The 13,948-nt window shown below is 51.3% G+C and overlaps 1 protein-coding gene across 6 annotated transcripts in view; it reads left to right on the top strand.

The window, feature by feature from the left end:
* The first annotated feature begins 683 nt into the window (after positions 1 to 683).
* akap13b (A-kinase anchoring protein 13b) overlaps positions 684 to 13,948 on the top strand; it is a 54,229-nt gene continuing 40,964 nt past the window's right edge. For all 6 annotated transcript variants that reach the window (XM_084671417.1, XM_084671416.1, XM_084671415.1 and 3 more), the window contains exons 1-3: positions 684 to 940; positions 10,459 to 10,502; positions 12,980 to 13,139. In XM_084671417.1, coding sequence (XP_084527543.1) covers positions 10,470 to 10,502; positions 12,980 to 13,139 — 193 coding nt within the window. In that variant the 5' untranslated portion in view covers positions 684 to 940; positions 10,459 to 10,469. The remainder of the gene's footprint in view (positions 941 to 10,458; positions 10,503 to 12,979; positions 13,140 to 13,948) is intronic.

Here is a 13,948-nt window from a genome sequence, read left to right as displayed (position 1 = left end):
AAGAAATTATCCAGCAAATTCTCAGACATCAACAGACAGGCTGTGAAAGAAGTATGTTCTCAAGAATGTGCGTGTGAGAGAGGGAGAGAGAGAGAGAGAGAGAGAGAGAGAGAGAGAGAGAGGGAGAGAGAGAGAGAGAGAGAGAGAGAGAGAGAGAGAGAGAGAGAGAGAGTTGTGTGTGTTGTTTCAGCTTGGGAGCAGCCGCTAGAGAAAGCCTTGTTTGCCCCCTTTTTCAACGAGTTAGCGGCCATGTCACGTCACTGTCTGTGCAGTAATCCAACACAGCCACTAGATAGCCTCGTTAGCACACAACACCGTCGGGGCAGCCTTCGTACGTTCATTCATACGTTTAGCCTTGATTTCAGTATTAAATCCGCGACGTGTGTCGTTCGCATTAACGCATGGACATGTTTTTTTTGTAGTCTTGGGCAAAAACTCCACTCAGAGTGGAGAGTGTATTCCCACTCGTCCTTAACTTTGGTTACCCAGTCACAGTCACATAGTAAATTAAGTCAATGATAAGGAAACAGCTATATTAGCAGAAATTGAGGGAAGACTAGCGGGCTGAGTGATGGCTTTTTTTCCGAAACAATGAAGCGAACTTCCGAACACTTCTTCCACTACGCGCTTACAACCCGCCCCCTGTGGCACGCGCGCTGCTGACTACCGGGGGACGGTTTTGGGTAAGAGCATCAAGTTGTTCCCTCGCGCAGCCGACTAGTTGTCTGGGCCTGTGTTTGGCCAACAACGATTGCGTAAAAGAGGAATCCATTGAGAAACCCGATGACATATCGATGTCCAGTTCACCCCGTGGATCGATAAGAATATGGCAAAAAACTGCTCGGTCTTGTGGTGACTTGTTCTAACTTGTGTTAAACCGGAGAGAGGAATGTCAGGGGAACACAGACACTCGCATTGAAACACCCTTGTCGAGTTCGAGGTAAGCACACGCACGAACGGACAGATTTACGCACACATTAAAACGATGTTCCTACTTACTGTGATAATAGTCATTTCTAGGTTAAAACAATTTCCCCCATGGACAGTAGGCTTATTCCTTGTAGTCTACGTAGTTTTTCTCTCTCTATGCTTGTCACTCTGCTAAAGGTTTGTGAAACAATTCGCTTGTTGTCTCCCAAAGAGCTACAATGTAGCATCTAAAGGCCTTTATTATTAAGGTTCGTTTGTGACTAATACAATGACAGTGTTACTGTTTCCTGTGTGTTCAAAAGCCCAACTTTAACATCCACATATTTCTGACAATCGTATTCCCGTTGTTTTGTCCTGTGTTGTGTGTGTGTGTGTGTGTGTGTAGTGTAAATCTGAAAAAGACAACCGTTCCTGGCGCGATTTAAACTGTCTGCAGTTTTAGCCGTATTATGTCCTTATCTAAAACAAAAGTGACTCATGTGCTCTAGCACGCGGAGGCTTCGGTAAACATCTGTAATCAGGTTTCATCGATTGTTCCGTGGTGACAACACCCCGGTACAGTGGGACACTTCGACCGGGGCGGGGGCTCTGAAGTTGGGACTCGCTTATCATTTCAGTGGGCCGCTAGAGCAAGTTGGACCGGACTTCAGCTTCCGGCCGCTTTCCCATTCCCTAAACAAAGATACCCGATAGAACATATTTATTTGGTAAGAGTCCTATGCTGTCAGTTTGTTCTCGGCAGAAGCCCCCCGCCCAACTGCCCCCCCCCCCCCCCCCCCCCCCAACAGCTAGCGTCTCTTCCTGTGTTCCACACAACACGGTTCAGTGTTCCATACTCTGTCACACACAATGTGGTTCATTCAGTGCGTTAGGATACCGAGGCGAATTAAGCAGGTTCTGGCGGTCAGTGTCGCCAGACTAAGGATCAGTATTGTAGTGAAGAATTGTTTCTGCTGTGTGTGTGTGTGTGTGTTCTTTGCCCTCCTCCTGGCCTCAGTGTGTGGTTATTTAATGTACTGGCATAAGAGACTTTATTTATCTAGCACATTTCATACAGGACTTGCAGCTCAAGGTGCTTTACATAAAATCAACAAAAACAATAATACAGGTGATAAAAGTAATAGATCTAAAACATATAACAAACCAGACTAGCCGCACTCTGTCTGCGGTCTCTCGAATCCGTCTTGGATCCGAGCTGCCTCGTACAGTTTCCAAACATATAACAACCCAGACAAGCCGCACTCTATCTGCGGAGTAAAATTATAATAATAATAGAAACTACAGAATAACAAAATACAGTAACTCAACAAAAATGGATAAAATGTAACACATAAGCAATAGTGCAAGAGAGGAGGCAGCCCCCAAACCTGCTGCTGGATAGGTGTGTTTACAGCATGGACACACACACACACACACACACACACACACGCACACACACACACACACACACACGTCCTCCCCCTACAGGCCTGTCTGGCTGTTTGAATGGTTGTTGAAGTAAGGTGGCAGTTTGAATAGGGTTCTCAAACAGTCGTTGATGTGTTGAAATGAGTGTGCGCCATAGCAGGTGTTCTAATCTGGAGAACCTGGGGACACCATGTGCCCCGGCCCAGCTTCCTGTCCCTCCATGTGTTCCTGTGCTGGTTGTGTTCTCTGGTTGGTCTGAAGTAGACTTCCTCCATGCATGAGGAGAGCGCTCTGGATACGTTTCATGGTTGGTGTCCAGGGACAGTGATCTGTCGACATCTTCAGCTGTTCAGCATGGTGATGGACACATGATGGTGATGATGATGATGACTTCTCTGCATGTAGAAACAGCCCCAGTAGCAGCCGTGGTAGGGAGGAGAAGGAGAACTCTGGGTTTGTGGGTATGTGTGTGTGCAGGGTCAGATGGGAGGTATTAGTGTGGGTGATGATGCTAAACTTATGACACCTCATCGTTTCACAAACAAAAGACAGCCAGGGGAAACCAGATACTGGTTGAAGGTTACTCAAACCATGTGACCTGGACGAGACCATGTGACCTGGACGAGACCATGTGACCTGGACGAGACCATGTGACCTGGGCAAGACCAGGCACGGTCACAATTCTTTCCCCTCTTCCCCTCCTCCCCGAGCTCTTCCTCCTCCCTCCCCTCTTCATTCACCTCCTCCTGCTCTCCCTCCTCCTCCTCCAGCATGGTCATAATTCCTATCATTCCTGTATATCCGGTTCCGAGCTCTGCTCTCTCCAGCCAGTGGTTTCCCTGTCCTCCAGTTTTACCCGGCAACAGTTTTGAACCCCGTCTCCCACTAATGATAGGCTGGGGACTGTGGTGGTGAAGGATCCCACAGCAGCAAGAGACAGCAGAAGACTGTGGTGGTGAAGGATCCCACAGCAGCAAGAGACAGCAGAAGACTGTGGTGGTGAAGGATCCCACAGCAGCAAGAGACAGCAGAGGACTGTGGTGGTGAAGGATCCCACAGCAGCAAGAGACAGCAGAAGACTGTGGTGGTGAAGGATCCCACAGCAGCAAGAGACAGCAGAAGACTGTGGTGGTGAAGGATCCCACAGCAGCAAGAGACAGCAGAAGACTGTGGTGGTGAAGGATCCCACAGCAGCAAGAGACAGCAGAGGACTGTGGTGGTGAAGGATCCCACAGCAGCAAGAGACAGCAGAAGACTGTGGTGGTGAAGGATCCCACAGCAGCAAGAGACAGCAGAAGACTGTGGTGGTGAAGGATCCCACAGCAGCAAGAGACAGCAGAAGACTGTGGTGGTGAAGGATCCCACAGCAGCAAGAGACAGCAGAAGACTGTGGTGGTGAAGGATCCCACAGCAGCAAGAGACAGCAGAAGACTGCTCGCTTCAGATGCAGGCGGTGAGAAACACGCTCTCAGAGGAACCCTGTTGAGAGGAACTTCAACGCTCTAGGTGGTGTGTGACATGTTCCTGTGTGAAAGAGCAACAAGGAGATGGAGAGCAGAGACAGAGCATGCAGTGAGAGAGAGAGACCAGAGATCCGAGAGATATTGTCCAGTATGCAGAAAGAGAGGGGGAGAGAGAGTGCTATTGACTCACACCTGCCTGTGGTCAAACCTCTCCTCTCCTCCTCCAATCCCCCCTCCTTTCCCCATTTTCATATCCTCCTTCTCCTCTACACCCTGCCCATCTCCCCCTTTTACTCACCTTCCCCTCCCCTCTCTCTCCCTCCCTCTGCTCGCGGACAGATCCTGTCCACCGTACAGCCAGCACGGCCATATTTAGCAGTGTTGTTAGCAGAGCAGCGCACAGGGCCTCGTAGGGTTAGGTACCAGAGGTAGCATAGCGTAGCGTAGGATTAGGGTTGTGTACAGTGTAGGTACAGTAGCAGGGATGGTGGCCTTGCAGCAGTTGAAGTAGGCTAACAGGCATGACTCATGCAGAGGTGAAACTCTTTGCTCTTGCTACGTTCAACAAACCCTATTATTTGCGTCATCTGTGCTTCATAGAAGGGTGTTAGTTTACCCAGCTGAACGATCGGATCAGGTGTCACACCATGCTTACGAAGAGGTCATCGTGGAAAGACGCAGAAGTGGAAGACAAACACGTTGACGACAGACTTCTCCACCTCCCTGCTTCTCCTGACTCATTGTTTCAAACTCAGGAAGTAACTGCAGTGCTGCCCAGCTCACCCTGTGAACCAGGCTGTGCCCAGCATGATGACCCTGCCACAAATCTCACCCTGTGAACCAGGCTGTGCCCAGCATGATGACCCTGGAGAGAAGGGGCTTAATCTGTTCTCTCCTGACCAACGTTTCCATCATGATAGTTGGGTCACCAGGTTCTCCTGATACCAGCATGATATCCTTCTTTTGGGCCTGATACCAACATGACGTTCCAGGGGTGGGCCTAATGCCAACACAATGTTTTGGTGGTGGGCCTGATACCAACATGATGTTCCAGGGGTGGGCCTGATGCCAATATAACCTCCCCACTGGGACATTATCTGGTGTTAAACAGTAGCTAGCCAGTGTCCAGCGATGTTAAAGATCGGCTAGTAGATTTCCGGGCCTCACACAGACTGTCCGAGTGTCGTCCTGGTAACCAGTCAGCTGTGTACATCCCTGCTGTGACATCACACCAACATTCCTGTCTTTGGAGAGGGAGAGAGTGTGCTAAACACTTAGTTATGTAAACAGCTGCACCATACAATCATATTTATAATCCACACCTAAGAGCAAGAATGGAAACTGTTTACTTGTTGTTGTTTAGGTTTCCTGTCTTTAGACAGCCTTCTCAGTGGGCTGCACTTGGGTGTGGCCTTAGACAACAATGTCTGATAAGACCTCTTTTTTCCCCTCTGGTCCCTCTCTCTCTCACTGGTCTCTGTGGTCTCTTGGCCTGGTCTCTCTCACTGGTCTCTGTGGTCTCTTGGCCTGGTCTCTCTGGGCTGGTCTAGACAGTGTTGATATTACCTCAGATGGGAGCAGCTATTTCACGGTTGGCTCCCCTCTTATCTGAGCGGGCTCAGTCACCCAGAGAGATCATTCACCCGGATGACCTTCCCGCTTCCTGTTCTGTGAGTGTTTGTCCTCTGATGTGGCTCCTGTTGGAGGGTGCTCACTCTCCGACACACACACACACACACACACACACACACACACACACACACAGTGGAGTATTGATTGTCCGGATCTGCACTGGGATTGTGCCTGGGACATTCTTGGTGTTGGTGTCAGTGCCTGCCTGTGTTGGGCCTGAGAGGGCAGCGCTGAGGTCTCCTCTCTACCTTGCTTCTCCAGAGAGCAGGGGGGAGGTTGCGTAATCTCAGGATGTTAAGCAGACGGCCAGACCACGCTCCTCTCCTCCACCATCTCTGTAATCCACAATTATCCACATTAATCCTCATTAACCCACATTAACCAGACTAGCAGACAGGCAGGCAGGCAGACAGACAGACACGCAGACAGAGGGACAATAAGGCAGACAGATAGATCTAGTCAGACAGATAGGTGTGTGTGTGTTTGTACACTGTCCCGGGACATACCATAGTGCTCTCCAGCAGATTGGCTCTATTGACAGACAATAGTCCTTTAAGCCCCCCAGCCCCTATCCTACCCTGCCCCCCAGCCCCTATCCTACCCTGCCCCCCCAGCCCCTTCCCTACCCTGCCCCCACAGCCCCTATCCTACCCTGCCCCCACAGCCCCTATCCTACCCTGCCCCCCCAGCCCCTATCCTACCCTGCCCCCCCAGCCCCTGCCCTACCCTGCCCCCCAGCCCCTATCCTACCCTGCCCCCCCAGCCCCAGCCCCTACCCTGCCCCCCCAGCCCCAGCCCCTACCCTACCCTGACCCCCCAGCCCCTGCCCTACCCTGCCCCATGCCTAGCCCAGATCTAAATTAGTGACTTGCAGATTTAGAGTAGGAGTTCAATTTGAGGCTCTTAGTCAGTCAGTCTGTCTGTGTCTGGCTGCCCCCCCCCTCCCCCCCCAGCCCAGTGTCCCAGTGTCCCAGTGTCCCAGTGTCCCAGTGTCCCAGTGTCCCAGTGTCCCAGTGTCCCAGTGTTCCAGTGTTCCAGTGTCCCAGTGTTCCAGTGTTCCAGTGTCCCAGTGTCCCAGTGTCCCAGTGTCCCAGTGTCCCAGTGTCCCAGTGTCCCAGTGTCCCAGTGTTCCAGTGTCCCAGTGTTCCAGTGTCCCAGTGTCCCAGTGTCCCAGTGTCTACACATTCTCTCCATAGTGTACATATTTGATGTCCTGCAGAGCCTGGTTCCAGAGTCTGAGGCAGCTTTATGTAAGGCCTAATCAGAACAAGTTGTGGAAACTGACTCCCCACACACACACACACACACACACACACACACACACACACACACACACACACACACACACACACTCTCACACACTCACACGCTCATTCTCTTTTTCTCTCACTCCCACACACTCTGTCTCTCTCTCTCTCTCTCTCTCTCTCTCTCTCTCTCTCTCTCTCTCTCTCTCTCTCTTACACACACACTCACACACACACTCTGTCTCTCTCTCACACATGCACTCTCTCCATCTTTCACACACACACACACGCACTCGCGCACACACACACACGCATGCAGTAGTGGCTGCACAGTAGAGGGTCACTATGGTCACAGGGCTGGTATCTGTTGGAGCAGGGTTTGGTCTGAACTTTCCGACCAATAGGAAACCTCCACTCACAACTCCCAGCCAATGAAAAATGTTGACGTGTCCGTTCTTAGCCCCCCTCACCTATCCCCCGTCTCCGGTGTTTTCTTCAGTGCTGCTGTTACCGAACCTGTTCAGCATCCTGGATGTGCTCTGCACTACAGCGGCTGCTGGGCGCCTCACACACACACACACCAGAGGACACGTAGTCAGACACTTCAAAACAGGTCAGGCCTGTTTACAGCTAAGAGCTGAGCTGGATTTAGACACCCCATCTTTGGTCTATTTCTGCATGACCCTCGTCTCTGTACCAACTCACTACTTCCTTCATTCAGTCTACTGACTCTCTATACCTCTTCTACTCTCTCTACTAACTGAACTCCTTCCTGATTATACTACACTAACTTTGGATGACGTTTCACCTAACTTTGTCCTCTCTGTACTAACTCTACAATCTCTATATAACACTGGAACTCTCTCTACTGCAAACTGGAGGAATGATCCACTTTTGACCATCAACATTTTCTTGATTTCTTCAAATCTCACTACTCACTGTTGACCTATGGGGGGGATTTGAACTTGTGACCTTTTGATCTCCAATCAACACTCCAACCACAGTCATGATCGCTCTTCTACCACGTCTGTCTGTGTCACTGCAAACAGGCGTGACACACACAGACGATCAGACGATCAAAACATGCATGTGACAGATCCATGCTAGATAGAATCATGCGCCAGCACACTGCATTGTCCCTGGCTGTGGACTACAAGGCTTTGAATCCAACATCTCACTGTAGTCATAGCAACAAAAACTGAACTGTTTATGTTTACCTTGTTCCGGCAGTATGTAGCTGCCTTACAAGATGAGATGTACTGTGGGATGCGGGTGAGGAAGGGATTGAGTGATGGGGGGGGGGGGGGGGGGTTGGGTATTGGTAAGAGGTTGAGAGAGGGGGCTGGGGTGAGAGGGTGAGAGAGGGGGCTGGGGTGAGAGGATGAGAGGGTGAGAGAGGGGGCTGGGGTGAGAGGGTGAGAGAGGAGGCTGGGGTGAGAGGGTGAGAGAGGAGGCTGGGGTGAGAGGGTGAGAGAGGAGGCTGGGGTGAGAGGGATGGGGTGAGGAAGGGTGCTGGAAGGCTGAAGGAAGGGATGGTGGGTGAGGGAGGGGGAGGGAGGGGGCTGGGGGGGCTGAACAGGACATTGCCATCCTAAGTATTCCTGCAGGCCCTTGTGAATGGAGCTCAGATTGTTCACACATTCCTGCAGCATGACACAAGCATGCACATATAACTGCCAGGGTCTCTGGAGCATGCCTCTGGCCCGGCTGTGCTACACACACACACACACACACACACACTCACACACACACACTCACACTCACACACACACACACACACACACACACACACACACACACACACACACACACACACACACACACAGTATACACAGACACAGACAACATAGAAGTTTAAATCTCATGGGATCAGTGGCAACTCTCACAAACAAAATAAATGAACAATCGTAAAGTCAAGTTATCACACAATTAGTTGGAAAAATATATTTAATCTAGTGAAATTATACATGATGACAACCAACTATGCAGACATAAATCCACTTAGAGGCCAGATTGACTTTATTTTGCCATCCACTGCAATGCCTTCTGTAAGCCAAAGCTGGCTCCAGGTCGGTTTCCATGAAAATGTTTCTTCCCCAACAGAAGCAAAGACTTCGTGTGTCGATCCTGGGTTGTGTTGAGCTGTCTGAATCTTGTGCACTGCTCCCAGACCTGCGGCCCAGGGGAGAGGGGTGGCAGTGGACAGTGTGTTGGTGCACTGCTCCCAGACCTGCGGCCCAGGGGAGAGGGGTGGCAGTGGACAGTGTGTTGGTGCACTGCTCCCAGACCTGCGGCCCAGGGGAGAGGGGTGGCAGTGGACAGTGTGTTGGTGCACTGCTCCCAGACCTGCGGCCCAGGGGAGAGGGGTGGCAGTGGACAGTGTGTTGGTGCACTGCTCCCAGACCTGCGGCCCAGGGGAGAGGGGTGGCAGTGGACAGTGTGTTGGTGGAGCTGAAGGCCCGGGCTTATCCAGAGAAATGAATGAGTTAGCCAACAAGCTAATCCCTTTATTATCTGCTCCTGTTGAGCTCTGTGTCATTCATGCTGCCACCTCAGCACCACTCAGCATCACTCGCATCAGCTGTGTGTGAGTGTGTGCGTGTGTGTGTGTGTGTGAGTGTGTGTGTGTGTGTGTGCGTGTGTTTGCACAAGTGCATGCTTACAAGTGATTGTATTCAGGCTCAGTTGCCTTAGCCTACCTGTCTTTGGTATCCCCGATGTTGCAATCTGAAATGTTTCGTCTCAGATTCTTATTTTATTTTTATTTACTTTTTTACAATGTTTTACGGCAATGTTTGTTTAATTTACACTCACTGTGCAACCGTTGTTCATAGAAAAATGATATACCATAATGTCCCTTTATTAAGAGTAATAATAGAAACACTTGGTGGAGCAGAGCTTTCACAGTTCCATAACCAATACGCTATAAATCAGGGGTTAATAGGAAAGTCGGTTAATCGCTGCTTCCCTAGTTGTGACTGACCCAGTGCTGTAGCTGTGTTGTTACTGGCCCATCTGTGTGTGTCTGTGTCTGTGTCTGTGTGTGTGTCTGTGTGTGTGTGTCTGTCTGTGGGTGTGGGTGTCTGTCTGTGTGTGTGTGTCTGTGTGTGTCTGTCTGTGTGTGTGTGTCTGTGTGTGTGTGTCCTGTTGGCAGTAAGTTTGTCATGCCCAGTGGTTAGAACACAGCAACGCCCTGCTGCAGGTGGGGAGCATGCTCCACATACACACAGACTTATGCTCACTCAACAGCACTGCTACACACACACCCTCCCTCACTCACCGACACACACACACTCACATATACACACTTACACATGCTTTGTTTTTGAGCAGTACAAGATCATTAAAGCCAGAATTAAGATACGACATGGAAGCGTTCAGGATCTATTAGCCAACAACCAAAGAAACCACAGGAATGCTCTCACTCTGAATAAACACAGAGAAGCAGTACAAGACAGACAGGCAGACATACAGACAGACAGACAGACAGACAGACAGACAGGCAGGCAGGCAGTTGAACCTACTAACGTATCTACCCTCAGTCAAGGTGCCACTCTGAATCACCTCTTTCTGGTCTGGGTGGTGAGGTGAACTAAACACACTTTGAATGTTCTGGAACATGGGTGCAGCAGTTCCTTATTGTGTTTTAAGTTAATTTGTGTATGAGGTAGAGAGATGAATGTACAAACATAAGTATGGAATGATTGTATTGTGATGTGGCCTGACCTAACCCTGAATGAATCTCTCACTCTCTCTCCTCCCTCCCTCTCTCTCAACAGTGTTCAGTGTCATGAAGCTAAATCCACAGCAAGCACCATTGTATGTAAGTACCTCTCTCATACATAGCCATTACCAGTCTGATTTAGAAAGAAGAACAAGTGGAACATGGCTTGTCTTCAGACCACAGAGAACATCCTACCCCCTCCCATGACCATCCCTGTTCTCATATGATCATCTAGTTTAGTTGGAAGGTTGTGATCCAGGAACAACACACATAAAGCGACCCTAACCTGAACACTCTCCAGGAACAACACACATAAAGCTACCCTAACCTGAACACTCTCCAGGAAGAACACACATAAAGCGACCCTAACCTGAACACTCTCCAGGAAGAACACACATAAAGCGACCCTAACCTGAACACTCTCCAGGAAGAACACACATAAAGTGACCCTAACCTGAACACTCTCCAGGAAGAACACACATAAAGTGACCCTAACCTGAACACTCTCCAGGAAGAACACACATAAAGCGACCCTAACCTGAACACTCTCCTAAACCACGAGCGCGTGACACGGGATGCTTCCTGGGTCCATGTTGGAGTGAGGCTGACGTGCAGCTAGGTGGGCCATCCTCTCAGCACGCCAAGGGCTCCATCTGAGACTGACGTAGTAGAGGGAGAATCAGCTGGGGAACTGTGTGGCTGGGTATGAACCTGAGAGAACCAGCTGGAGAGCTGTATGAACCTGAGAGAACCAGCTGGAGAGCTGTATGAACCTGAGAGAACCAGCTGGAGAGCTGTATGAACCTGAGAGAACCAGCTGGAGAGCTGTATGAACCTGAGAGAACCAGCTGGAGAGCTGTATGAACCTGAGACAACCAGCTGGAGAGCTGTATGAACCTGAGAGAACCAGCTGGAGAGCTGTATGAACCTGAGAGAACCAGCTGGAGAGCTGTATGAACCTGAGACAACCAGCTTGTGAATAACAGACTTGATTCATGAAGCAGTGCGTGTGTGTTGGGGAGTCTGGGCTGTGTGTGTGTGTGTGTGTGTTGAGGCAGTGCTCTGTTGCGTGAGGGCCAACTATGTGAAGCATCTCTGTGACCTATTGTTAGCCTGAGCATGAGCTGGGGGGTGGGCGGGGCTTAAGTTGTCCCTGGATCGTCTAAACAGCCGGAGAGAGGGGGAAGGGTGTGTTTTTATATATTTTGTTCGACTCGTCCGTCACACCACAGTGACAGTCCTCCCTCACAGCCGTCCAGAAGCACAGTCGCACTCTCCTCAGTGTTCACAGAGCAGAAACGGAGGGACTACAGCTACAACATTTGACGATTCCGAGTATCTCTTCTGAAGACTTGCAGAGTTTCCCACAGTCAGTGGAGACGTGCGTGTTCTACGTGTGTGTTTACCCACAAGCCACGGCAGCTCACAGGCCTGAAACGTGCAGCTGAGCCGCTGGGGCGCCCGCATCCACCTCCTGCTTCCTGTGTGCGCACGCTCCCAGCCAGTGTCTATCTCCACCAGACCACTGGGTTCTGGATGAGATTTTTCTAGAAAGACCAATGACCTGAGGCTTAGGGGAAAGGGGCGGGAGAGGGTGAGAGGAGGGGGCATGAGACGGTGAGAGGAGAGGGCAGGAGAGGGTGAGAGGACGGGGACAGGAGAGGGTGAGAGGAGGGGGCAGGAGACGGTGAGAGGAGGGGGCAGGAGAGGGTGAGAGGAGGGGGCAGGAGAGGGTGAGAGGAGGGGGCGGGAGAGGGTGAGAGGAGGGGGCAGGAGAGGGTGAGAGGAGGGGGCGGAAGAGGGTGAGAGGAGGGGGCATGAGAGGGTAAGAGGAGGGGGCAAGAGAGGGTGAGAGGAGGGGGCATGAGAGGGTGAGAGGAGGGGGCGGAAGAGGGTGAGAGGTGGGGGCATGAGAGGGTGAGAGGAGGGGGCAAGAGAGGGTGAGAGGAGGGGGCATGAGAGGGTGAGAGGAGGGGGCGGAAGAGGGTGAGAGGTGGGGGCATGAGAGGGTGAGAGGAGGGGGCGGAAGAGGGTGAGAGGAGGGGGCATGAGAGGGTGAGAGGAGGGGGCAAGAGAGGGTGAGAGGAGGGGGCATGAGAGGGTGAGAGGAGGGGGAATGAGAGGGTGAGAGGAGGGGGCGGAAGAGGGTGAGAGGTGGGGGCATGAGAGGGTGAGAGGAGGGGGCGGAAGAGGGTGAGAGGAGGGGGCATGAGAGGGTGAGAGGAGGGGGCAAGAGAGGGTGAGAGGAGGGGGCATGAGAGGGTGAGAGGAGGGGGCGGAAGAGGGTGAGAGGAGGGGACATGAGAGAGTGAGAGGAGGGGGCGGGAGAGGGTGAGGGTGAGAGGCGGGGCAGGAGAGGGTGAGAGGCGGGGCAGGAGAGGGTGAGAGGAGGAGGTGTAGTGACACACATGTACACACCTACGCACAGGAATCTACTTTGTATGTAGGACCTCTTCCAGTGGTTCTGTCTGAAACAGGACATGTTGTCTAACAGTGTGTGTGTGTGTGTGTGTGTGTGTGTGTGTGTGTGTGTGTGTGTGTGTGTGTGTGTGTGTGTGTGGGGTCTCCTCTCTCAGGGGGAGTGTGTGCTGACTGTGCAGCTTGGTGATGAAGATCTGGAGGATGAAGAGAAGGAGGAGGAGGTGGAGTTCTACCTCCTGTTCTCAGGCTCCACCCAGCGTCACCTGACCAGCACACTACGCCTTAGTCATGTCACTCTGCAGGCCGTCTGCCCAGGTACACTCACACTCTATGTCTCTCTCTCTCTCTCTCTCTCTCTCTCTCTCTCTGTCTCTGTCTCTCTCTCTCTCTCTCTCTCTCTCTCTCTCTCTCTCTCTCTCCCCCTCTGGGATGGTGTTATAGTACATACTCAGGTTGCTAGGAAACCTTTATCAACAGGAGTCAAACAGGAACATTTTTAGCCTGGCACATCAGGCTGTGTGTGTGCGTGAGAGATAGATGTCTGTGTGTGTGTGTGTGTGTGTGTGTGTGTGTGTGTGATGGACAGTTCGTGAGGAGATGGCTTATAACACCAGGCTGTTTGTGACCACGTGTTGTGAGAGATAGACTTGTGTGAGTGAGTGTTAGAAACTCTGTTAAAACTGATCATTTTTAACTTCTTAATTCTAGCACACACAAACACACGGTTTGTCTCATCTGTCACTGATCCATTGTGCTGGTGTTTCAGCTAGCGGTGTGTGCTAGAAGTACTTCTGGCTTGCAGGGGGTCTGCTGTTTACCTTCCAGTAACCCCCAGCGCGGTCAGTGTGGTCTCTCTCTCAATAGCACAGATCTGCAGTGTGGTCTCACTACACACTGAAGATGGACTTGACGAAATACTTTGTATTACGAAATACTTTTGTATGTACTTTGTGACTCCACACTTGTCTGGTGGTCTTACAAACCTCTCCTCCATCAGACGTTGTTTAATGTTTGGACCTTGTGTGCCTTAGCAACATAGATGGGTCACTTACAGTGGCACAGGGAGGAGGGTGGAGGGAGGAGAGGGTGGTGGACTCCCCCTCCAGCCCAGCACCATGATCCTC

Source organism: Hypomesus nipponensis, chromosome 14 (assembly GCF_054491055.1).
Source record: "Hypomesus nipponensis isolate SF chromosome 14, ASM5449105v1, whole genome shotgun sequence".
NCBI classification, from domain to species: Eukaryota; Metazoa; Chordata; class Actinopteri; order Osmeriformes; family Osmeridae; genus Hypomesus; species Hypomesus nipponensis.
This window is presented reverse-complemented; position numbering and strand designations above follow the sequence as displayed.